General features: G+C 47.7%; 2 protein-coding genes across 2 annotated transcripts; both read right to left on the bottom strand.

Annotated features, from left to right (window-relative positions):
• Positions 1 to 4,479: 4,479 nt before the first annotated feature.
• SPAAR (small regulatory polypeptide of amino acid response) lies at positions 4,480 to 5,915 on the bottom strand. The gene has a single exon (XM_081510212.1). It carries the CDS (start codon positions 5,862 to 5,864, stop codon positions 5,637 to 5,639), a length of 228 nt encoding a protein of 75 aa, XP_081366338.1. The 5' UTR covers positions 5,865 to 5,915; the 3' UTR covers positions 4,480 to 5,636.
• Positions 5,916 to 9,918: 4,003 nt separating this feature from the next.
• On the bottom strand, positions 9,919 to 10,726 carry HRCT1 (histidine rich carboxyl terminus 1). Its single transcript, XM_081510197.1, has one exon. It carries the CDS (start codon positions 10,724 to 10,726, stop codon positions 10,385 to 10,387), a length of 342 nt encoding a protein of 113 aa, XP_081366323.1. The 3' UTR covers positions 9,919 to 10,384.
• Positions 10,727 to 24,971: the final 14,245 nt, after the last annotated feature.

Genomic DNA, 24,971 nt, shown 5'->3' with positions numbered 1-24,971 from the left:
TCTTGTACAACCCCTAGACAAGGGGACAAGACTCTGACCTCCTCTACACCTGGCTGGAGCCCAGCTAGTGAGTGGTGCGGGCAGAGTGGAGACAGAGCTGGGTGGAGCAGAGCAGGGTTCTCTGGCCCTTTGTCCTGGGGCAGACCTGGGCACGGAGAGGCACAGTCCATATGGCAGGGAGGCCATGGCGGGGCAGCCTGGGGCTGAGGTTGGTTAACCCAGAAGTCCAACCTTCGGCAGAGTTATCTGGGGTGAGATTTCATGGGCTGCCCCTTTAAAGTGTATATGGCAAAGACTGCATCCCCTTCAAAGACAGATCCAAGTGGGGCATGTGCGCGCAAGGCTTTTGTCCAGGAAAACCCAGGGTAAATCCAATCCCTGGTGTTCCTGCCTTCCCTTCATCCTGAAGATATGAAACGAGTCGGCTGAGAGTTCCAGCCCCACTTACAGAGAGGGCGGGTTAGCTTTGTGCCTGCAGGTTTCAACAGCTCTGGGAGGCATTGTTCGAGAGCACCCCACAGTGGGGCTCAGGTCCCTTAACTATAAAATGGAGACGGTGGGGAATGCCACTGGAAAAGATGCTCATCACAGTGTTTACTGTGATAGGATCACAGTGAGCATTGAAGAGAGGTTGGATAAAAAGCATAATGCCTGGTACCCAGAAAGAGTCCAATAAATAGGAAAAAAATCACTGCAGACAGTGATTGCAGCTGTGAAATTAAGACACTTGCTCCTTGGAAGGAAAGCTATGACAAACCCAGACACCATATTAAAGAGCAGAGACATCACTTTGCCAACAAAAGTCCATAGAGTCAAAGCTATGGTTTTTCCGTTAATCATGTATGGGTGTGAGAGTTGGGCCATAAAGAAGGCTGAGCACTGAAGAACTGATGCTTTTGAATTGTGGTGTTGGAGAAGACTCTTGAGAGTCCCTTGGCCTTCAAGGAGATCAAACCAGCCAATCCTAAAGGAAATCAACCCTGAATGTTCATTGGAAGGACTGATGCTGAAGCGCACCTTAGGCAAAGAGCCAACTCATTGGAAAAGACCCTGATGCAGGGAAAGATTGAAGGCAAAAGGAGAAGGGGGCAACAGAGGATGAGATGGTTGGATGACATCATCGACTCAATGAACATGAGTTTGACCAAGTGCTGGGAGATAGCGAAGGACAGGGAAGCCTGGCGTGCTGCAGTCCATGAGGTTGCAAAATGTCAGACACGACTGAGCGACTGAACAACAATAAGAAGTAGCTGAATGAACAGAGAGAACGCTGCATTTGGAGACTGAGAGACGGGGGTTCAAATGCAGCTCTGCCCAGGTTTCCAGGTGACCTTGAGCAGCCCCTTCCCTTGCTGCCACCAAGTAAACACTCCCAGCTTTGCCAGCCTCTTGGTACCAGCTTTAGCTTCTGTCCTTACACTGCCATTTCCTCCATCTCCAGAGGTGCTTCATGCTGGCCTGTTACAGAGTTCCCCACCCACTTCTTACACAATGGGCTGCCCTGAGTGAAAGGGCAGAGCACTTCAGGCCAACACACACCCACAACATAAATACACACCACGCAACATGCACACATGCACAACATACACACCATACAACATGTACACTCACACCATACAACATATACACATAGATGCCACACACGTACTCCACATGTGAGAATAGCAGGACGGCTGCTCCTCTCTGCTCTGGGTCATCAGTCCAGGCTCTCCTTGACCTCAGCTCCCCAGACCCATCTCTGAGCAGATGCTCCTGCTTCACTGAGTAAACAGACCATCTGGCGTGATGCCCTCATCTCCCTCCTCCCCCGCCACCCACACAACATGAGCGTTTACCCGTACTCTTGAGCATCTTTTCCAGCAGCATTCCCTTGCCCCCACCTGCCTGACTCCTTGACTCCTACCCCACCCCTTCCATGAGGCTCCTCCTTGCTGACAATTGTCACTGTCTCCCTCTGCAATCCTTCTCTTTCGGGTCTTCCGCATGCTCAACCTCCCTTCGCTGCTTAAAAACACCAATAATAAACTCTCCTTCAAGGCCATGCCCCTCTGGCCACAATACATCGCGCTTCTTCCCTTCAGATTATCTTCAGTCCTTATCCTCTGCTGACTCAGCTCCCACTGACTCCACTGCCCCTGAGCACGCACATGCGTGAACACACACACACACACTGCAGACACGTGTACACATGCACACTGACCATAGGGCTGCTCCCTTCACTCCACTCAAGCTATTCTCACCAAGGTCATTGTCAACAGTCCATTGCAAAATCTGAGGCCTCTTCCGGGTGCTCACCTTCACCTCTCTGATGCTTCAACCGGTTAACCCCCCTCTCTGAGAACCACTCCCTCCCTCATAGGATTGCCATATAAAATATTGACACCCCAGTTCAGTTTGAACCTCAGATAGACAATGAGTAATGTTTTAGTGTAAGTATGTCCCCAATACTGCCTGGGACGTGTGTATACTAAAAAGTATTTGTTGTCTACCTGAAATTAAAATTAACCGGATGCCCTGTATTTTTATTTGCTAAATCTGGAACCCTACTCCCAACCTTCCTGCCCCTTCTCTAGCTGCTCCTCCTGGTCCCCTCCCTTTTGTCAGCCTGCTCCAGGGTGCTGACCTTGACTGCCTGCGTTTCTCAAATGCCCTGCTTTCCTGGGACATCCTCTCTCTAACCCTTGGCTCCACCTCCACGCAGTGTTGGCCACCCCCTGAGTCTCCCAGGACCTTTCTTCCAGCTCCTTCTGTGGAAGCCACCACTCCCCTGTAGCAACAGCATGTTGCAGTGCCCATGTGTGTATGCTGGTGAAGACTGCTCCTGCCCAGACTGACAAGACAGGCTGCCTCTTCATTGCCTTCACTTGCCTGGAAACATACTGGCCAAGTGTGGCAAGAAGGGGTTCCCACAGGAGCTGGCTGTGTTTCAGCCTCATCTGCTGGCCCCCGCTCAGTCCGACCCCCTACGTCCTGCTGCACACATTCTCTGAATCTCCAATCCTGCCAGTCCCTCTGGGGGACTGTTCCCCAAACTCTTCTTGTTGAAGTGCCTACTTTTCTTCAAGTCCAACTCAAAGGTCACCTCCTCCTGGGGTCCCCAGGAACTCCCAGCTCTCCCTCCCGTGAGCACCCTCGTCCAGATGACTAAATTGGGTGTTCATCAATTGCTGGGACTGGGTCTTGGTGACTTTCATGTTCCCTGGGTGGGGCCTGGTATACAGTTGGTGATCAGCCAGTGTTTATTGAATGGAGGAGTGAATGAGTGATGGAATGAATGAATGCATGAGTAGGTGAGGAAGTAAGGCTCAGCAAGTGGGTGGAGTAAGTGGACAGATGGACAGATGGGTGGGTGGGTGGGCGGATGAGTGAGTGAGCAAATGAGACCTTGAGGCTTGACAGACTGCCTGCCCACAGAGCGAGGCTGCCCCCTCGCCATTGCTTGTTCTCAGAGCTGAGTCCAGCCTACAGACCCTTCCTCCACAGACTCAGGGAAGAATGTGACCACACCATACAGAGGCAAAGCCCTGGACCCAAGGTCCTGACACTTGGGTCCAGCTGAAGGTGCCGGACCTACAGCAGAGCTAACTCTTCTTGAGGACAGAGAGAGGCTGAGGCCCACTCTTTTGTCCCCTCCCAGACCTCGTACCGCCAGCTCTGCCCACCTAGAGCTCCTGCACCCCGTATTTTTCTCTGCCTGGACACGCTCACCCAACTCTGAGAACAGGCCGCTGCTGAGCTCCTGTGGAGACGTGCCACACAGGACTTCTCCAAGGAAGGACTGTAGGGCCAGCCTCTGCTGCAGAGCCACTTTGCCTGAGGTCAAACCTCAGGGGGCGGGGGCACTCAGAAAAGAGCAAAGATAGGGGGATATTAAGGGCCTGCATCATCCTTGACTCCTTCCTCTATATAATCCTGCTTCCCCCTCCTTCCTCTCACAGCTGTTGATCCCTATAAATATCTCACACCCCAAACTCTGTCTGGGCTTTGCTTTCAGAGAACGTAAACTGAACAGTTCACTCCGCTCAGCTGAGGCCCTCCAGGTCCTCCCTGCAGCACTCCACATGCATCGATGAAGGCTCTTCTTGAGGGCTCTAGGGTCCAGAGAGACCGATACAGGGTCCTTAGGCGCTCCGGGCCCTCCCTGTGCTGTGCCTCTCCCCTCCCCATACTCACCCCTCTCTACCAGCCTGACTCTCTCCCTGGCTCCCTACACCTCTGCAACGTCACAGCCCCAAGCATCTCTCTCTGCGAGTCCTTCTATGGCAGCCACATGGCCAGGGTGGCCCATCCAGGCACCCTCAGAGGCCAGACCTCCTCTCTGGGTCAGTCCTGCCCCCTTCAATGGCAGGTCCTGGGAGAGTCATTCCTTCAGTGCTGGATGGAGACATGAGTCAGGAGACTCAGAATTCTGCAACCTTCAAACTGTTTGCTAAATATGGTCTGGCATGCATTTCATGGGTACAGGGAAAACAGCTCTTCTGTAAATAAAAACAGAACATCTCTTTATTTGTGATGCAGACAAGAGCTTTGTTACATACTGTCAATATAATATAACATTTTAACTTATATGAAATTACCTTTCAGTTGGTGATTTTTCCATCATTCCTGAGTGAAGCAAGTCACAGTCTCTAAGAATAGAAGTGACCCATAAGAATATAGAAACAAAGTCTCATGCAAATATGTTTCAAAGTCTTCTTCCTGGCTTTCCTATTAATAAAACATCTGGTACTTTCTGTTGCTCTTTTTCTCTTTTGTTTCCTTTTGTGGTTTCCCAACCCTGATTCTTGGGAGACCCATAAAAGGATATGCATTTTCAATTATAAAATTAATTGCCAGTTCCCAGGAAGCAGCCCTTTGGTTTCAGAATTTCAGGGCGGATTTCAGGTAACAGGAAGGAGGCAGGTCTCAGAAGTGGGCTCTGCAGTAAGTGCACAGGCAAGTAGCAAAATGACTTGGAACAGATAAAAAGTGGCTTCTAAAACTGTCCACTTGAGGGCGCTGCTTCCTCTGGTGGCAATAGAACCAGTTTCATAGGCATCCTGGGACAACTTGAGATAACCAACACTCTGTTCACAATAAAGCCCAGTGATATTTCACTGCACTTTGTAGATCAGAAGAGCTGGCCCACTATGCCATCCAATATTGCCTGGTCACTCACTCTCAATCTCTAGTAAGCCCCACCCTGTGGGTAGGGTCCAGCTGAGCTCTCAGGGGTCAGAGCTGACTCCTACCTGGTCCCATCACCATAGATCTCCCAGGCTGGAGGGCATGGCAAACCAGGATATGATGGGTCAGGAGCCTGCTGGATACAGGCTGGACAGGACAGAAATGCCAGGCTGGAGGAGTGGATCACCAGAGAAGGCTTGCTGGGGGAAGAGGAGTCTGACCAGCAGCAGACTTGGGCTTTCTAGGTGGCTCGGTGGTAAAGAATCTGCCTGCTAATACAGGAGACTTGGGTTCAATCCCTGGGTCAAGAAGATTCCCTGGAGAAGGGAATGGCTACCCACTCCAGTATTCTTGCCTGGAGAATTCCATGGACAGAGGAGCCTGGCAGGCTACAATCCAAGGGGTCACAAAGAGTTGGACATGACCGAGCGACTAAACAACAAGAGCAAATCCTGGGGGGCTGGTAGATTTCACATGAAGGTCCAGAAGTCCTGGGCACCTGCCACTGGCTGAGCATGGCGACCTGGCCCAGTGAAGAGAGAAGCCTCCTGGCGAAACGTGGCTACTGTGAAGCTGGGGCGTGGGGCCCCCTGAGCATCCTGGCTCCTTGAGTCACAGCTGAAGCAGCAGAGGACGCAGGTGATGGCCACGGTGACCACAAATAGCACAGCCACCATTCCGATCACTGCTGTTTCCATGGCCCCGTGTGGCCACTGACCCACTGAGCAACCCAGGGTGTGTTTTGGACCTCACTCGCTCCCCATCCGAAGTGAGGAGCTGCTGGTGATGGCAGGTACCCTTGCTCCTCCGGCTGCTCTCCCTGTGGTCTTCTAAGGAGATACTGGTCTGAGGCCCTGTCTGGTACCCCCTCTGGGCCGTTGGGTACCCCACATGGCTCTACTCCGACCTTAGTGGGTCTCTGTCACTGTTTTCTCAGCCTTGGGCCAGGCTTCCAAGAGCCATGGGCAACTCCACTGGCAGCTCTGGAAGAAGCGCTGTCCTGACAGACGTAAGCTCAAGACTGCTTGGATGCAGGAGCTGGAAGGAGAGGTCAGAAGACTTTGTTCAGAGGGAGCCCCGCTCAGCCCTCTGGTGACGCCTACGGATTTCAGGAGAGTTTGTACACTCGGAGAAAAGACAAAACACTCCCCCTCCTGTGGATCCGGGATGAGCCCAGGCTCCTCCCTTGGAGGAACCTTGGATCAGTCCTTGAATCAGCCCCACTGCTGACTCTCAAACCTCTCCCCCCGAAGGAGGGGAGGAGGCAACGTCAGCTCTGAGCCAGATGCAGGGTCACCACGAGCACCTGTCCCGTTGGCCTCCTTTTCTGCACGTACTGGGAGAGTGCTGTTTAGAAGGGGCAGGTCACTCTCCGGGTGGAATACCTGAGCCCTTCAGTAACTCCTGTGGGCTCCTTAGTCCCATACTCGCTCCAGCCCCACCCGCAGCCCCCCCTTGCTGCCTGCTCGTGCCTGCTGCTCACACTCAGGTGCTGTGAAAACTTACCCCGGGCTTCCAGAGGGGCAGCTGTGGCTGCACGCAGTACCGGGGCCTCCTGACCTGATGGCCACCACAGGGCCCAGGCCATGGCATGCTCATCCCTGGGTGCCTCAGCCTTGGTGCTGCCTGGGACGAGGCTCTGAGATGTCTGAGCGGCTGTGAGCACTTCCTGAATTCCTTCCTCCAATTGTGAATGAGGGCCCAGGACCCGCACAGCTGCCGGCCCCCTTGGTGACTGCACTCACCCCACCCCCCACGCACACCCATGCCACTCCAGCCCTGCCCCCTGCCAGCGTCTCTGCTTCATTGGGTCAGGGGAGTTGGGGTGAGCCAGGTCCAGGCCACTCTGTCTCCCATCCTCACAACCTTTCCACAGCCAGCACCTCCTGAGACCACCACCACTTCCAGAAAGGAGGCTGAATTATTAACCCTGCTTCATCCAAACCCTGAGAAAGGGTGTCATAACAGACAATAATCCAGGTATTAGACACAGCCAGGCACTATCTCATGTAATGGTTCCAGCAACACTGTGAAGTAGCATTTTCTCCATTTTAGAGATAGTCATAGCCCACGGCCTATTGCTCTTAGTAGCGATAACTAGAGCATCAAATAGCCAAGGAGGGGCTTCCCTCCCTTTCCTCCTAGTTCAGAGCTCTCTCCAGGTACCACCACTCCACAGGGCAATCGTCTCCTTCTATAGATTTACTGATCAGAGTGTGAAGACCCAGAGAGGACCAAGGGCTAGCCCAGGGCCACACAGCCTGGATCCTTTTCAATTTCTCCAAGGCCCAGTGAACTTTCTTTGGTACTAGTGTTAGGAAACTGCTTATGCACAGAATGGGAAAGTGACTATTTGGAGTAAATGATACTCTGCCAAATTCTCTCTCTTCCCCTTTCTAAGATAACTGGACAACCCACACAGAGGAGGAGCCTGGAGCTAGCTGGGGCTGCAACAGGAAGCTGGACATCTTGAATTACTCGTATTAACTGCAGTGACCAGAAGCAGGGGGCAGGAAATATGATGAACCACTCTGTGGGGGCTATGGTTTCAGATTGAATTATCAATGTCAGTCAGTCATTTTGGGAGGTGGAGGGCATCAGGGGGACTGTTTGTCCTAAGGGTTTCTCCAGATATTTTCTTTTCTTGGGGATTTTGTAATCTTATGACAGACAGCCCCTACCCATGAGCCCCAGACACAACAGGGGTCTGAAAGAAGTCTACCACTTAGACATACATCTGTCCTCCCAGCATCCATCACTGTCAACTGGTAAGAGAAAAGACCATGACCCATACATTCCATATATATACATACACATGCACACACACACACACATAAACATTATATATATATTTTGGCCTTATCACACGGCATGTGGGATATTAGTTACCTATTAGGGATTGAACCAGCACCCTCTGCAGTGGAAGCATGGAGTTTTAACCTCTGAACCACCAGAGAAGTCCTTCATAGATTCCACTTACATTAACAAGGGGAAGGTGATGGCAAGCATCCTGGTTCTCCCAGACGATGCTCGATGTTCTCCCACACATAGAAAAGGCAGGCCATCCAAGGCTCACATCGGGCTCTACAGAAGGATGAGGGAGGTCCAGGCCAGCGAGCTATTGACCTCCACATACCCCAATACTGACCAGATGGGGTAGTAAAGCAGGAGCTCTCTCAGCAAGGCCCTAGAAGCTTAAAGGACTAATCCCTGCAATGTCCCACTACTATACTTGGAAGCCCTCAAGCCCTAAGTTTCTGGTAGTGATGATTCCAAGTACATTTACTTTTCCAGAGAGTAGGAAGCTCTGGAAACCTTTCCTGAGCATCTGTCATGTAGGCTGGTTCCACACTTGGGCATGGGGGGCGCTCAAGAGTTCTCCAATCTATGAGGACAGGGGCCTTTGAATCTCTAGGGAAAGAGATTTGAGTGCACCAGCAGAAATGACAGCAACAACAACAATAATAATAAATTAGAAACCCATAGGAGTGAATAACAAATTCTTCTTGGGCAAAGACACAGAGAGGGGAACGTGCAAGGTGTTTTCTGAGCCTGAGGACTGGAGCAGTGTGGACAGGACAAAAGGAACAGGAATAGGCAAGAATCAGACCAGGGGCCTTGGATGGCCAACCAAGAGGCAGAGACTTGGTCCCAAGGGCAATGAGGAGGCTGCAGTGTGGAGAGGCTTCGCAAAGTGGCAGGGCTGGAGGTGCACAGACTTGGAGGGGTTGTGGCAGGAATCCAGATCAGGATGAACTAAGGGCAACCATAGGGGTAAGAGAGGGGAGGCAGATTCAAAGGGTGCTATAGACCCTGGATCCTCTTTCCCAAGCCTGAAATCTGGTCTTGCTATCAGTGAATTGTGTCCCTCTCCCCGCCTCCCACCCCAGGCCTCATAGAGAATCCACCGGGAAATAGAAAAGAAACAGGACATTCTGTTCCAGTGAGTCAGTCACCAGGCCCCTGACTTTATGGCCTGTTCTCCGGCCCCTCCCCTCCACCTCGCCAGGCCCTCAAGCCTCTCCCCCTCCACTTCCCACCCCAGTTCACAGGACTTCCTTCCTCACTGAAGGCCTCAGAACTAGATTTCCGTCCTGGCTGCAGAATCCCGTCAGCTGCTCTGGCGTAGCTGGGAACAGGCTTTGGCAAGAAGTGTCTGTCACCTATCTCATTTTAGGGAAGGGGAAACTGAGACTCCGAGGAGGCTAGCCCTCTCGCAGGACCTCTCAGCACCATATCCTTCCTCCTAACCTCACAGCCACACACACAGACTCCAGCCAGCCACTCACACATACACACACACACACACACATGCGCGCGCGCATCGGTGGGGTCAGGCTGGCTGAGACTCAACACCTGGATAAGAAACTCTGACCAGTTTACCAAAGAAATGCTCATTCAACACAGCCATGCAGGGGGCTTCTACAGGCCCAGAGCATAGTCTGCCCTAGAGGTGGACCAGAAAGAGCCCTGGGGGCCAGCCTGGATGGCCTCGCTCCTTCTCTCCAAGCCCCACCGGTGCACAGAGAACCCTCTCTGTGCAGGGCTGCCTGCAAACCCTAACCATGCCCCCCATCAGAGCTCAGGCCCCAGGCCTTCTCACCTACTGTCCACGGAGCCCAGCACGGCCATCCAGTCTCCCCCACGGCAGGGCCCCACTCAGACATTCACTTCCCATCAGAGAGGAAGGTCCAGGGAAAGGCAGGCCGCTCCCTCCCTCCCACTTGAGTTACAATCAAGAGCCTCCTCACAAAGCTTCTTAGTCGTTTTTATTTTCTTGGATTAAGGCACCACTGACTTGACTGTGCAGCCTCACGACCTCCTTCAAACAAAGGGGCATTGCCAGGGCCCCTCCCAGCTACCTTGCCAGCCAGAGGCCTGGTCATTGAGAAAGAGCAGGGTACACCTGCATATCCACACACACCAGCACACCTGCACCGACCGTACTGGCTGTCCATTCTGGTGCCCTTTGGGAGTTAAGGTCACAAGGTGGTGTCTGCCCTCAAAGGACCACCAGCACCCTCTGCGCTCAGCCCTGTCACCCTCCTGTGTGTGCAGGGCCAGCCCTGGCGCTCCTCAGTTCTCCACAGCACACTGGGTGTAGTAGGTAGACGAAGCCCAAGCAGGACCTGGCGTTCACTGCAAAGAGGTGCCCTTCTGCACGGGAGCATCGGCAGGTCCACTCGCCTGGTGATGGCAGGGCTGCCCTGCATGGGCATCAGTGGTGGCCTCGGTGGGCACGGGTGGCGTGGTGGGCGGCATGATGGTGGGCATGGTGGTGGGCAAGGTGGTGGTGGTGATGGAGGTTCGCGTGGGGCAGGTGAGACACATGGCCAGCATGACGGAAATGGTGCAAATGTCCCATGTGGCCCCGGCCTGAGATCCAAGGCTGGGCCCACCTGATTCGGTTTCTCCTTGTGGCAGGGCGATTCCTCTCCATGTCAGGCTCCTCCTGTCTGGAATACAAGCAGGCAGCCAGCAGCAGCAGCAGCAGTAAAAAGGCCGCCGCAGCGCCTATGATCAAGCCCACGAGGGTTGTGCTCTCCAGGAGGTCCAGCATCTGGGAGCTGACAGTGGCCTCTGCTTGATGGCTCCTCACTGCTTCTTCCCCTTCAGCAGCCTCTGCTCAGCCCTCACAGTCACTAGACTTTGTTTTCTCAGCTCCTGTGGGTTGGAGAGCAGCCAGGGAATGTGGGTGCAGCCTCTTTGGGCTGGAGCTGCCGGCTGAGGGGAGGCCCGGCGACTGTTAACTCTGGGGAGGCCCAAGTGAGGCTAGGTGGGGAGAGAGGAGATGCAAGGAGGGGACTCAGGGCAGGGGGAGAGCCCAGAGGCTAGAGATAAGAGTCTGGGCCCCCATCCCTGCCACCGAGCCAAGGGACTGGGCCAGCCCGGTCCCCTCCCTGGGCCTCAGGGCCCTCCTCTCTTAGAGACAGTACAGCACAGCAACTAAGATCGTGGGTTCTAGAACCACATGACTCACCAGCCCTGTGACTGTGCACAAGTTTCCTCTGCTCTCTGCCTCAGTTTACTCATGTGTAAAATGGCTCATTAGAGTATATTTCCTAGTAGGGTTTTCTGAGAATTTAAGGAATTAGTGTTTATAAGGCCCTTAAACCAGGTCTTGACACATGTTTGCCACTGATATTGAGTGAGTGAGTGAAAGTCACTCAGCAGTCGTATCTGACTCGGCGACCCCACGGACTGTAGCCCGCCAGTCTCCTCTGTTCTTGGAATTATCCAGGCAAGAATCCTGGAGTGGGTTGCCATTCCCTTCTCCAGGGGATCTTCCCAACCCAGGGATCAAACCTGGGTCTCCCGCATTTCGGGCGGATTCTTTACCACCCGAGACACCAGGGAAGCCACCGATATTAAGGCAGTGAAGTTTGGACAAGATGACTTGGGGGGACCGAGGATCATCTGAGAGACTGTGGGTCCCTGTCCTGCAGCCCACAAAGGCTGTGGGGACTGAATCACGTTCTGTCCTGCAGTAGTCCCACACTTCAGGAGCTCAAGCCAGCCCAGCAGGCAGGGAAGTTGAGCAACTGTCTCTGCATCCTCAGTCCTGCTGGGTCTGGGAGCCGAGTGTCAGTGTAGGGCTGCAGGAGGCAGGAAGGTGGCCACTGAGGTCAGAGAGGCCAGGCCCCAGTGTCAGCCTCCTGGCTCCCAGTCAACAGGCTCAACTGCCCATACACAGCAGGCTCCCCGCTCCATCCGAGCCTCCCTGCCCAACAGTCAAGACACACCATTCCTGCCTGGGGGAGAATTCACAGAGCAGGCAGGACCTGAGCAGTTGCAGATCCCTCCGCCCATCCAGTCCAGAACCTTCTGTTCATCTAGACAAGCACTTATCCATCCCACCACATGGCCAGGGGGCCAGGAACGGTTGCCAGATATCTTTCCAGGCTGCCCCTCCCACTGTGGGCTTGTCAGGCTGTTCTCACAGTCCTTCCTCACATGCTGCAGGGTCTCCCCCAAAGCCACAGCTCTGCACCTCGATCTTGAGACCATGGGTGCCCCAGGGACCCTCCACAGAGAGCCCCCCACCCCGCCCCCGCTCAACTCTCTGCCACCCAGAGGAATGCTTCCGGCAGCCCGCCTCCTGTGTGACCTTGGACATACCCCTTCCCTGCAACCTGTTTCCTCCTCTGGAAAAGTGCCAGGGCGAGAGGTGACCTCCGGGAACCCTCTCTCTCTGACCTGGATCTGAGATGAATTGTCTCAGGGAGGCCCCAAACCCTTAGTGCAAACCTCCTCTGGATGAAAAGATCAAACATTCCCTTCAACCAAATTGGGCTCTGGGGGCAGAGGGTTTAATGAGTCCTGGGACTCTCCCCCTGGGGCGCAGGGTGGAGGGAGGAAGCCACTTGAACTTTTAATAATGCTCAAGTGAGCACTCCCTCCTGCACCTTCTGGAGGCCTGGGAGGCCAGCCACCTCCCCTGGGGGCCTGTTAAGGAGGGAAGTCTGCTGGAAGGCAAGCAGAACTTTCTCCTACTTGGGAGCTTCTCCAAGGAGACTCCCACTGCATACCAGCCGTGGGAGGAGGGCAGGGCCCTACAACTGGCAGAACTCCCTTCAGCACAAAGGGCCCCTTGGAATCATGCGGCCCCAGTCCTCACTGAGAGCTAGAGAAACTGATGCCAGAGAAGGGAAGGGGCTTGTCTTAAGTTTCCCCGGCCTTATGGGCTATTCTGTACAGCATGTAATCAAGGAAGCAAGACTCCTGGAGTGGGGGCCGGTCGTGAGAGTCTGAGATCAGCTGGGGACTCTCCAGAGTGATAACAGGGAAAGGATGTGCTGATACGGATGACTCTGGTGGGGAAGGGATTTGGGGGCTTCCCCACCCCCACCCCCCACATTTATTTTCTTAAGTGCAGAGTCATTCCCTATCTGGACAGAAGATGCAATCCTAGTGTGGGCATTTGATTTGAAGCTTTGGGTACTCAGGGAGATATCGAGACCATGGTCCTCCAGGATATTACAACTGACTGAGACTCTCGGAGGGGTTGCAGGACAGATGACCTTAGAGGATATGTGGCTGTGGGTTCCCTGCCCTGAAAACACTTTCTTGTGGCGTTGCCACTGAATTTATCCCTTAAGGTTGGGGCTTCTGCACACTCCACTAGCAGCCTTTCAAGCTGAGGGACCAGAGTTCCAGACAATACATATGGCTGATGAAGCAGCCTTTTGGAGTTCATATCATTAGCTTCATGATATGATATGAAGGTACACCCTAACCCTAATATCTGCATGCACTTGCATGTGTGCACTGCATGTGAACACTTGTAAACCAACATTGCATTGAAGCAAATTCATGCACCGAGTACTATGTGTACACACACTTACGCACAAGTGCACACAAGCTCCTTAAAAGCTCACAAACCTGTGCCGGTACTAGCTGCAAGTGGATTTTGGTTGTCCCACAACAGCAACCATTGTTTTCACTAATTGGTGGCACCACCTAGTGGTGACACTGTAAATAAACCAGTTTTGTATTCAGACTTGTCAAAAGCTACAGTTCCCTGATTTTTGCTTTTAGATCATAATTTGAAACCATCCATTTAACTCCTCTCTGTTCCAAATTCTGGCCAAGAACGTGTAAGGAATTTCCACAATACATAGTGCAGATGGAAGCAGATCAATGGATGTATTGACTAAGGAAGGGCATCCCTGGGAAGCCCGATGGGGGTGCTGCCCCAGCAGAGCCACTCTAAGCCCCATGATAGACACCAGGGCTATGCATTAGGGTGAGGTTGGCAAAGGCAGGAAGAAAGTTTGGTGATGCTGGGAACTGCACAAGTGTCTGCTTGCAAATCAGTTGGCCAAGACTTAGCCCAATGTTTGGATTGTACATAAAAGAAGAGACACTGGTCAGAAGATTCCTAACCTGTACACTTACTTAGAGAAAGGAGACACTCCTCCAGCTAACCTTGAGCTGCCTCCGTAAATTCTGAAAGCAAAGTTGCCCAGCACAGCAGCAAACTTCTCTCAAGAGCCCTCCCATGCATTAATTATGGCCAACTGGATGCCCCCATCTAGAAAACTAAACCATAAACAAGTGGGCCTGGAACCAATATGCTTGAAAATAATCTGCATAGTCTTCTCTACAATCACTTCAAATTCCAATCCCAAACATAGATCTAGGTAGGTCCCTCTGTAAAGTGAACAAATAAAGAAAAATTACTAGACACATGAAAAAAAGATACAAGGTATTGTATCCTTATTACCAGAGTTGCTCAAATCTTGAAAACAGAGACTTAGTAAAATTTCCAAATTTATGTTCTAAATAATATTCAAAAAGTCAATCCATATAGAAGTTTGGAAAAATATGAAAAATTTTACTTTCAAATTAAAAACCAAATCAAGAAAGACTGCTTTGAGAACCTTCCTTATAACTCTGAAAAAGACTGAAGAAAGAAAGAAATGCCCAGGAAATGAAACACAACTGGCCCTTAAACAACAGTGGGGGTGTCAGGGGCACCAACTCCCACACAGTTGAAAATCAATTTTGTAGGTGGCCCTCTATATCTGGGGTTCTGCACCTGTGAGTCAACCAACCATGGATTGTGTAGTACTGTAGTATTTAGTACTGAAAAAAAAAACAACACGTGTAATGGATTCATGCAGTTCAAATACATGTTGTCTGAGGGTCAACTTCATACTTGTATGATAGACATTCCAGAAGTAGAGAACAGAGCCTGTGGAGAAACAACTGTTAAAGAAATAAAATTTCCTATCTGAAGCATTGTCTTTTGATCAAAAGTTGCCCTGAGTACTAGGCAAACTATTTGAAGAGGCCAGGCCAAGCCAAACCAGCAAGGTATATCCAGGTGAAATTTGAATAGTAGAAGTGTTATGTGAAAAAAATGTATAACAAAGCAAAATGGTAGATCACTATGGAAACAGTTTAGCAGTTTCTTACAAAACTAAACACACTCTATCTATCATCTGATCCAGTAATCACACTCCTTGATATTTATCCAAAGGTAAAACGTATGTCCACACAAACACCTGCACATGGATGTTTGTAGCAACTTGAAAGCAACCAAGATACCCTTCAGTAGGTGAATGGATTGAAAAGCTAAGTATATCCTAACAATGGAACATTATTCAGCACTAGGAAAAATGAGCTGTCAAGTCATGAATAGACACGGAGGAATCTTAAATGTGTATTACTAAGTGAAAGAAGACAATCGGAAAAAGTTACATACTATGTGATTCCAACTGTATAACATTCTGGAAAAGGCATAACTTTGGAGACAAAGAATCAGTGGTTGCCAGGAAGGGAGTGAGGAGGAAAGGATGAATAAGTAGAACGTAAAGGATTTTTAGGTCAAAGAAACTATTATGCAGGTCATCATAATGTGGATATATGGTATTATACATTATATATTGGTAAACTGTTAGAATATACAGCAGCAACAATGAACCCTAAAGTTAACTAGGGACTTTGGGACTCTGTCGGTGTAGGCGCATCAATTGTAACAAACGGAGATGTTAATAGTGGGGAAGTCTATCTGTATGTGGGGCAGAAAGTATATGGAAACTCTACCTTCCATTCAATTTTGCTGTGAATGTAAACTGCTCTAAAAAATAAAGTCTACTTTAACAAAGAATAAGGAGGAGCTTCCCTGGTGGTCCAGTGGTTGAGAATCCACCTGCCAATGTGGAGGACACGGGTTCAGCCCCAGAAAGATCCTACATGCCACAGAGCAACTAAACCCGTGGGCCACCACTACTGAGCCCATGTGCTGCAACTACTGAAGATCTGCACCTAAAACCTGTGCTCTGAACCAACAGAAACCACTGTAATGAGTCACCCATGCACCTCAACTAGAGAGTAGCCCCCATTCGCTGCAACTAGAGAAAGTCAGTGCGTAGCAATGAATACCCAGCACAGCCTTAAATAAATAAATACAATTTTAAAAATAATTTTAAAAGAATTAAGGGAATAATTCTAGAAACAGCAGGAACTGTTTAACTGTGTCAAAGATTAGAGAAAGAAACCTTAAAAAAATTTTTTAATGTATATAATTTACTTTATACAACTAGCATAACCCTGAGACACCCTCACAACCACAGTACAAAAACACTGCAGACAAACCTCAAAATCCTAAAAAAATAATAACATATTTATATGCCTCGCAGAATACTGAGAGACTAATACTCCATAAACAAGTAAAGTTTGTTCCAGAAAAGCCAGGTGGTTTGATAATTTTAGAAATCTATTGTTGTAATTACTTAAATAAAGAGAAGAAAAAAGTAAAACCATATAATCATCTCAACAGATGGCAAAAATACATTTGAAAAAGTTCACTAGGCATTCCTGATAAATTTTGCAAATGAACAGAAAAACAGGGTATTTTCTTAACATGATTAAAAAGAAAAATATCTCAGACCAATAGCCAATATCATGATTAATGGTAAATAAACCCAGGCATTCCCATTAAAATCAGGAACAAGCAAGCATGCTACCTCCCACCACTTTTACTTAGCTTACTATAGTTAAATAAGAGCATAAAATTAAAGGTAGAAAATTTTAAAGAATATGCTGGAAAACTATTCACACTAATAAGAGTTTAGTGAAGAAAACTTTTAAATAAAAATACAAAAAGCAGTGACTTTCCTATATAACAGCAGTAACTAATTCAAAAAGTCAGAGAATAAATACATCAGCAACAAAAATTATAAAATGTCTAGCAATAAAATTAACAAGAGTACTTACTAACAGGAAGAAAAAAACACACAGTATTCCTGAGGGCTGTGAAGGAAAACCCGAGTAACTGGAACAACACGTGTGTCTGATGAAGTAACTGGAGTAACTGGAACAACACGTGTGTCTGATGAAGACGACCCCCTGTTACAAGTCCATGCTAAGCTCGGGGTAAACCAGTCACGTGATCAACATTCACTGGGATTAGTTGTTACATGTGATAAAGGTAAAATTTTGCAACATATTAATGTGCTGTTTTATTTTGCCTTTCTAAACATGTGAACTTCTTCCTACTTCATCGGGGCATCCATCTGGAGAGAGATTTAAATTATTACAGAAAGTATACAAAGAGGAGTTAACATGCAATCTCTGACATTTAAAGTAGGGCTTTGTCTTTCAGGTCAAGCCATTTTCCTGAGAGGATCTAAATCCTTTTTCCTCCCCCTTTCAATATATTGAATGAAGAAACAAGCTGAGGACCCAGCCCATGATGTTCCCTGATAATGCAGAAACCACCATGTCCCACAAATGACAGCCAAGTAGCACAGGTGTGAAACTCTAAGGAAGATGAAGGCCATGCTACCCAGGGCCAGGGGAAGACTTGTCTCCTCTTTTTTTTTTGTTTTTCAGTTGAGGGATCTTTAGTTTCAGTGTGAGAACTCTTAGTTGCAGCATGTGGGATCTAGTTTCCTGACCAGGGATCGAATCCAGGCCCCTTGCTTTGTGAGGTCAGTCTTAACCACTGGACCATGAGGGAAGTATAGATACAGCCCTTTTCCAACTGTACCTTGCAACACACACGGGATAATTGTGACCTCAGTCATTGCTATGGGCCTTTTTGGTTTATCAAACGCTTCCAGCAACACGGTAAAGTACATAGAGTGGCTGTGACAATTATTTCCACTTTAGAGGTGAAGCGACCATGGCTCAGAGAGGTTAGCTATCTTGCCCAAGGTCACACAGCTCATAAGGGTCAGAGCAAGGATTGACTTCAGAGCATACACAAAGGGGGTAATTAAAGAAGTTTCCATGAAAAGATACTTTAAAGAGCTAAGGGCAGGGCTCAGGGAACCGACAGTGGACTAGAAAGCAACCCCAAGTATTATGGTTTGAACTGGGTTCCCCAAAGATGATACATTGAACCAGAACCTCAGAATGTAACCTTATTTGGAAATAGGGTCAGGAATCCCTGGTGGTCCAGTGGTTTGGACTTTGTGCTCTCACTGCCAAGGGCCAAGGTTCAGTCCCCTCTCTGGGAACTAAAATCCCATAAGCCACGTGGCTCAGCCAATAAATAAAAAAGCAGTGCTTCATGGCAGGTATGATCAGCAAAGATCAGATTATCCCGGAGAAGGGTGGGTCCGTTAATCCAATATAAAAGTGAAGTCACTCAGTCGTGTCCGACTCTTTGTGAGCCCATGGACTGTAGCCTACCAGGCTCCTCCATCCTTGGGATTTTCCAGCCAAGAGTACTGGAATGGGTTGCCATTTCCTTCTCCAGAGGATCTTCCTGACCCAGGGATCGAAGGCAGGTCTCCCAGGTCAGGCAGTAAAGCAGACACTTTACTGTCTGAGCTACCAGGAAGCTTGTGTCCTTATACTGAGATACAGAGAACTATGCCCTGTGACCATGGAGGCAGCAACTGGAGTGCCCGTACTGTGAGCGTGGGATGCCCCACCAGCCGCCAGAAGCTGCGAAGAGGGAAGAGGGATTCTCCTCTACAGGTTTCAGAGAGAGCTCGGCCCTGCTGCCACTTTAATTTTGAACTGGTAGCCTTTTGAACTGTGAGAGAATACATTTCTATTCTTTAGAAAAGCACACACAATAGAATTACTGAACCAGGTTTGTTTTGCCCAACGTGCGTGTTAAGTCGCTTCAATCCTGTCCGACTCTTTGCGACCCTTGGACTGTAGCCCTGCCAGGCGCCCCTGTCCATGCGGATTCTCCAGGCAAGAATACTGGAGTGGGTTGCCATGCCCTCCTCCAAGAGATTTTCCCAACCCAGGGATCGAACACCTCATCTCTTAAGTCTCCGGCATTGGCAGGCAGGTTCTTTACCACTAGCGCCACCTCGGAAACCCAGCGAAAATGCTGAGATGAGAAAATGCTGAGATTTGCAGCAAAGAGGTTTGATTACAAGGCAGCCAAGCGTGGAGAACAAGTCTCAGGTGTGCCTCCCCAAACGCAAGGGGTTCGGGATAATTATGGGATAAAGAATAAAGCACGGGGCGGTCTGAGGCGTGGGGAGCGTGGGGAGCGTGGGGTAAGGTGGTTGGGAAAAGCTGTGGTCACCATCATTCCGCGCAGGCATAACTAAGCTACAGGTTCTAAACATTCACAAATGGAGAGGCTTAGCACGATCTAAGCGTGGAGTTTTCGGCCCTCTGGTGTCAAGAGTTTACCGAGCGGACAACCAGTTGGAGGCTCAATGGTGCGCCCCAGTCTTAACTGGCTCAGCTTGAACTAGACACAGCTGACTTCAAGTTCCTGGAAAACAACTCGGGCAAACATCTTGTTTGGGCTACTTTCTGCTTACCAATCTTAAAATGACCTTGTTTATTGAAGGCAGGTGGAATGGATTTGACTGACAAACTCGAGCTTTCAGGAGTTCCCGCCCCCACATCCAGGAGGAGGATATGGTTCTAAGATCCCCTCCTCCAGCAGATGCCTGAAACCATGGATAGTACTGAAGCCTATTATACTGTATCTTTTCCTGTACATTTGTACCTATGATAAAGTTTAATTCATAAATTAGGCACAATAAGAGATTGACAATAGCTAATAATAAAATAGAATGATTCTAACAATATACTTATACTAAATATATAAATATAATATAAAAAATTATGAGAATGTACTCCTGTCTGTCTCTCTCTCTCTCTCTCACACACACACACACAGTCTTATTGTTCTGTACTTACCCATCTTCTTGTGATGACAGGAGATGATACAATGCCTTGATGAGATGAAGGGAGGGGAATGATGCAGGCACTGGGATCCGCGTTAGGCTACCACTGACCTGACTGCTCCAGGTGATTTTTGTTTCTTTCTTCACAATTTCACAGATAGAAGATTCTTCCGCTTTGTAGATCTCTGCAACCTCAGCATACGATTTTTTTATTTCCTTACTAAGGATGACTTTTATCTTTTCACTTCAAGGAAGCATTTTATGGCCTCTCTTTGGTGCATCTGAATTGCCAGTATCACTACTCTTGCACTTCAGAGCCATTATTAAGTAAAATAAGAGTTACTTGATCATAAGCACTGCTGTCCCAGAGAGTCAATCTGAATAACCTAGATGGCTACTAAGTGCCTTATAGCCCTGGCAAGATTTTATCCTCTTACTGAGAGCAGCATTCAATTTAAAACATGAATTGTTTATTTCTGGAATTTTCCATCTAATATTTTTGGCCTTCATTTGACCACATGTAACTGAAACCATAGAAAGCAACACCACAGAGAAGGTATATACTGTATACCTTCTAATACTGTAATTATAATACTGTAATTGTGACTTGGAATTCTATTCATTTATTTAATTAACATTTGTGTAGCCAGGCCCTATGTTTGGTGCTGAGGCTAGGGAGAAGAAAGACACAGCCCTTGCCCTCAAGGAGCTTGTTACCTTGAATGGGAGACGGAATAATAAATGACTACGAGGTACCAGGTAAATTCTGGAACCCAAGTGTTTTCAAGGTCCCAGGAAAGTGCAAAGGAGAGGGTCATTTATAAGCAATAAACTCCTTTCCCTTTCCTCTCCAACCCACTATTTTAATACACATTTAAACTTATCTCACTTAATCATCACAACTCCATTATCCCCATATCACATATCAGGCTTACAGAATTAACGCACTTGCTCTGGGTCACACAGCTAGGAAATGGCAGAGCCAGAATCAAGTTCACGCCTGCCTGACCCCAAAGCCTACACTGAATCCTTGGCGGCACTGTGCTAGGCTGAGAGATGGAACACATTAAGGCACGATGTCTCCCTCAGAAATAGAAATTGTGCCTCTGGCGATCCACAGAAAAGGAAAAGGAGGACATGGGAGGGTGACAGAGTGGAAAAAGGAAGACTCTTTCAAGGACTTTTGCCCTAAAAATTTGAAAAACATGCCACAAAGCAACTAAACATGTGCTCCAGAACTACTGAGACTGTGCTCTGGAGCCTGTGCTCTGCAACAAGAAAAGCTAGCAAAACGAGAAGCCTGCACCCCACAACGAAGAGCAGCCCCCACTCACCACAACTAGAGAAAGCCCGTGCACAGCAATGGAGACCCAGGGTAGCTATAATAAGTAAGTAAGTAAGTAAACCATAACAGGGACTCTCCTGGTGGTCCAGTGGTTGAGACACCATGCTTCCACTGCGGAGGGTACAGGTTCAATCCCTGGTCGGGGAGCTAAGATCCTGCATGCCGTGTGGCATGGCCAAAAAAATGGAAGAAAAAAGTAGGCAATAATTAAAAAAAAAAAAAAGATGGTTGGATAGATGGATTGAGCAAATGTTAGCAAATGGCTAACAACTGTGGAGACTAGACTTTAAGTACATGGCTGTTTACAATTTTTTCAATTCTATGTGTTTGAAAATTTTTACACACACACAAATGTTGGAGGCAGGGGAAATTAAACAATAGTTGAGGGGGCAGTAGGAGAATAGATTTTCCTAGCACTGTCCCATATGGTAGCTACTAGCCACATGGCTATGAGCGCATAACATAAACTATGGCTAGTCTGAGTTGAGAGCTTCTGTATAAGTAATTTAGACATCAAAAACCTAATACACAAAAGAATGGAAACTAGCTCATGATTAATTTTTATCTTTTTGTATATGTTGAAATGATCATTTTGATATATTGGGTTAAATAAAATGTTATTGGAATTAATTTCACCTATTTATTTTTACATTTTTAATCCCACTACACAAATTACATACGCAGCTCATGTTACATTTCTACTGGACAGAGCCCTCACCACTGGTCCTGGTCCTTTGTTCACTCACACCTGCTCTGGACCAAGCCTTGTGCCAGCGGAGCTGAATCAAGCACAGTTACAGACTCAGAGAGCTGAAGGTCGCAGTCCTGGGGACAAGCCAACACAGACTGGAAAACATCAGATAATTTCATGATTTCAGCATCTTAGGAATCTCAGTGACTTCCCTGCTTGTAGGTGTCCATTTGGTGCCTTTTGAATTATACTTGGGAGCAGAATCTTCCTAGAAAACATTTGGAAATATGTGCGGATATGAGCAGTTGTCAGGTTGACCAGGGTGGTGGTCAGCATTTCACATGTAGGATGTAGGATAGTAATTACTGCAGTGACAGAGATAGTCTGGGAAGAATTTTATTTCACATGTAGGATGTAGGATAGTAATTACCGCAGTGACAGAGATAGTCCGGGAAGAATTTTTCTATCCAAAACACCAGTAGGGTACCTGCTGAGAAACCCAGAAGTAAAGAAAGAGTGACACCCCTGTTTCTGCCCTCTGCATAAGGACTCTGAGGCCTGTTCTCCAAACCACAGACAGCAGCACCATTATTTCTGTGGTGGCAAGAACAAGGAACTTCCTGGGCTCCTGAATCACATAATCCAATTCCTGTCTCCTTAAGGGTAGGGAAAACTCCCAGGGATAGTCAGGGACACCCAAGGGCTTGGCTCCCAGCAGGAAACCTGTCTGATCATAAAGACTGCCAATAGACAGCGTTCAATTATCCCAGCCTAATTAGCCTTCTGAGAGCCTGTCTCCAGAGTCAGGGCACCACCTCCAGCATCAGCCTTAAGATGCCACAGGCACAGAACATTTCTGGAGTGGTGCCCAGGGATAATGAGTCATCCCTTTGGTCTGATCTCAGGGGCCAGAGCTATGGCAGATGGGGAGTGTGGACGGGCGTCCCACATAACTCAGGTTGAAGGACATGGAGTCTCAATGTTCCACAGACCACAGAGGGCCTTAGTTGAGGAACAGATATAGGTGGAAGGACTCAGAGGGAGGAGGAGAATCACAGCTAGCTTTTGAGAAGCTCAGAAATCCCTTCATAGGGACTTCTCTGGTGGTCCAGGGGTTAAGACTCCTAGCTTTCACTGCAGGGAGCATGGGTTTGACCCCTGATCGGGGAACTAAGATCCCACATGCTATGTGTTGTGGCCAAAAAAGTAAAAAAGAAAGAAATCCCTTCTTAGAAGAAGGTGCAGAAGTCCAGACAAGAGATGACGAGTGCCTGCATCAAGGCAGTATCAGGGAGAGGAACAGGTGAACAGATATAAAGTATTATTTTTGAGTGGACATTCTAACTCTTTGATGTGGAGAATTAAGGAGGAGTCAAGTATATCTCTTAAGTATCTGAAATGAACTACTGAGTGGTAAATCGGGCAGGAATAACTTCAAGAAACTTGCTAGTGAAGGGAAGAGAGAGATGAGGTGGCAGCTAGAGGAAAAAAATGTCAAAGCAGGTTTTATTTTAAAGATACAACAAGGTTAAGCTTTATGCTCTCAGAGGAGTCACTAGGGGAGAAGAGTAACTCATGAAATGAGGTTCCTGAGAAAGAGAAGGATTAGGACCAGGGACAGGATCAAGTGGGATGTTTTTAGATTGACTCCCTGTCTCAGGGTCTGATGTCATGAGCCCCAGCAACTAGATGCTTGAACTGATTTTCCCTTGGGCTTCCTTCCTCTTGCTTCCTGCCCACATTTTTTTAAAAAAAATTTTAAGCTATGTACTATGTATTATAAAAGTCTAAAAAAAGGTTATAGAAACACTGAAAGCAAAAGGATAGAAAAGGATATGTTAATCAAATGTTAAGCAAAAGAAAGATGGTATAATATTAATAACAGACATGATAAAATTTTAAAGCAAAAATGATTACTTAAAAGAATTTCTTGTTGTTGTTCAGTTGCTCAGTCATGTCCCACTCTTTTGCGACCCCCATAGACTGTAGCTCACCAGGCTCCTCTGTCCACAGGGTTTTCTGAGCAAAATTACTGGAGCGCGTTGCCATTTCTTCCTCCAAAGGATCTTCCAAACCCAGAAACTGAACCCAGGTCTCCACGTCTCCTGCACTGCAGGCAGATTCTTTACCGCTGAGCCACTGGGGAAGCCTGAAGAGGATCTCTACGTACACACATATTTTCTGGGGACTTCCCTGATGGTCCAGTGGTTAAGAATCTGCCTTCCAGTGCAGGGGATGCAGGTTCAATCCTTGGCCAGGAACTAAGATCCCACATGCTGTGGGCAACTAAGCCTGAGTGCTGCAATTAAGACCCGACACAGTCAAATAAATACAAATAAATTTTAAAAAATTATTTTCACCAGCAGGATATACCAAGTCCACTCTTGTATGTACCTTATGACATAAGTCTCAAAATATATAAATTAAAAATTTATAGAACTGTAACTAGAATTGATAAACTCATAATGAAGAAAACGGTTCCAGCATATATATGTAAGTAACTGAGATATGAAGCTGACAAAACAATCAGTTGGGATTTAGATTTGAACAAAGGAATTATAAAACTTGATAAAATGGACATATATAGAAACACTGTCCTCAACAGAGAAGACACATTATTTTCAAACACTCAGATGATATTTACGAAAAACATTCAGAGAGTAAGTCATAACACAAATCACAACGGATTTTAAATAAACAGATATCATATATACCACATTTGCTGACTACAATGAAATTAATTTTTATAATGAAATTAACTAGAAATCAAGCTGAGAACAATTGTAAAAATTATATTTACTTAAAAACTTCCATTTGTTTGGAAATTAAGAAATATACTTCTATAATAACTAGAAATAATAATAGTAAAAATTAGAAATTATGTAGAACCAGACAAAAACAAGAATAGTATATATCAAAACTTGTGACGTGAAAAGAAAAGAGCATTTATATTAGAAAAAAGAAAGAAAGTCTGAAATTTAATGAGATTTTAAAAATGAGAAAAAGGAAGCCCAGAGTTAGCAGAAGAAAGAAAATAATGGAGATTAGAGCAGAAATAAATCAAACAGTGACTAGAAAAATGATAGAAAAAATCAACAAAACCAAGTTAATTTTTTTCTTAATAGAACTAAGGAAAAAGCAGAGAAAA

This window comes from Giraffa tippelskirchi, chromosome 1, assembly GCF_054371585.1.
Source record: "Giraffa tippelskirchi isolate mGirTip1 chromosome 1, T2T-mGirTip1v1.2.pri, whole genome shotgun sequence".
NCBI lineage: Eukaryota > Metazoa > Chordata > Mammalia > Artiodactyla > Giraffidae > Giraffa > Giraffa tippelskirchi.
The sequence above is the reverse complement of the archived record's forward strand: the minus strand, read 5'-3'. Positions and strand labels throughout refer to the sequence as shown.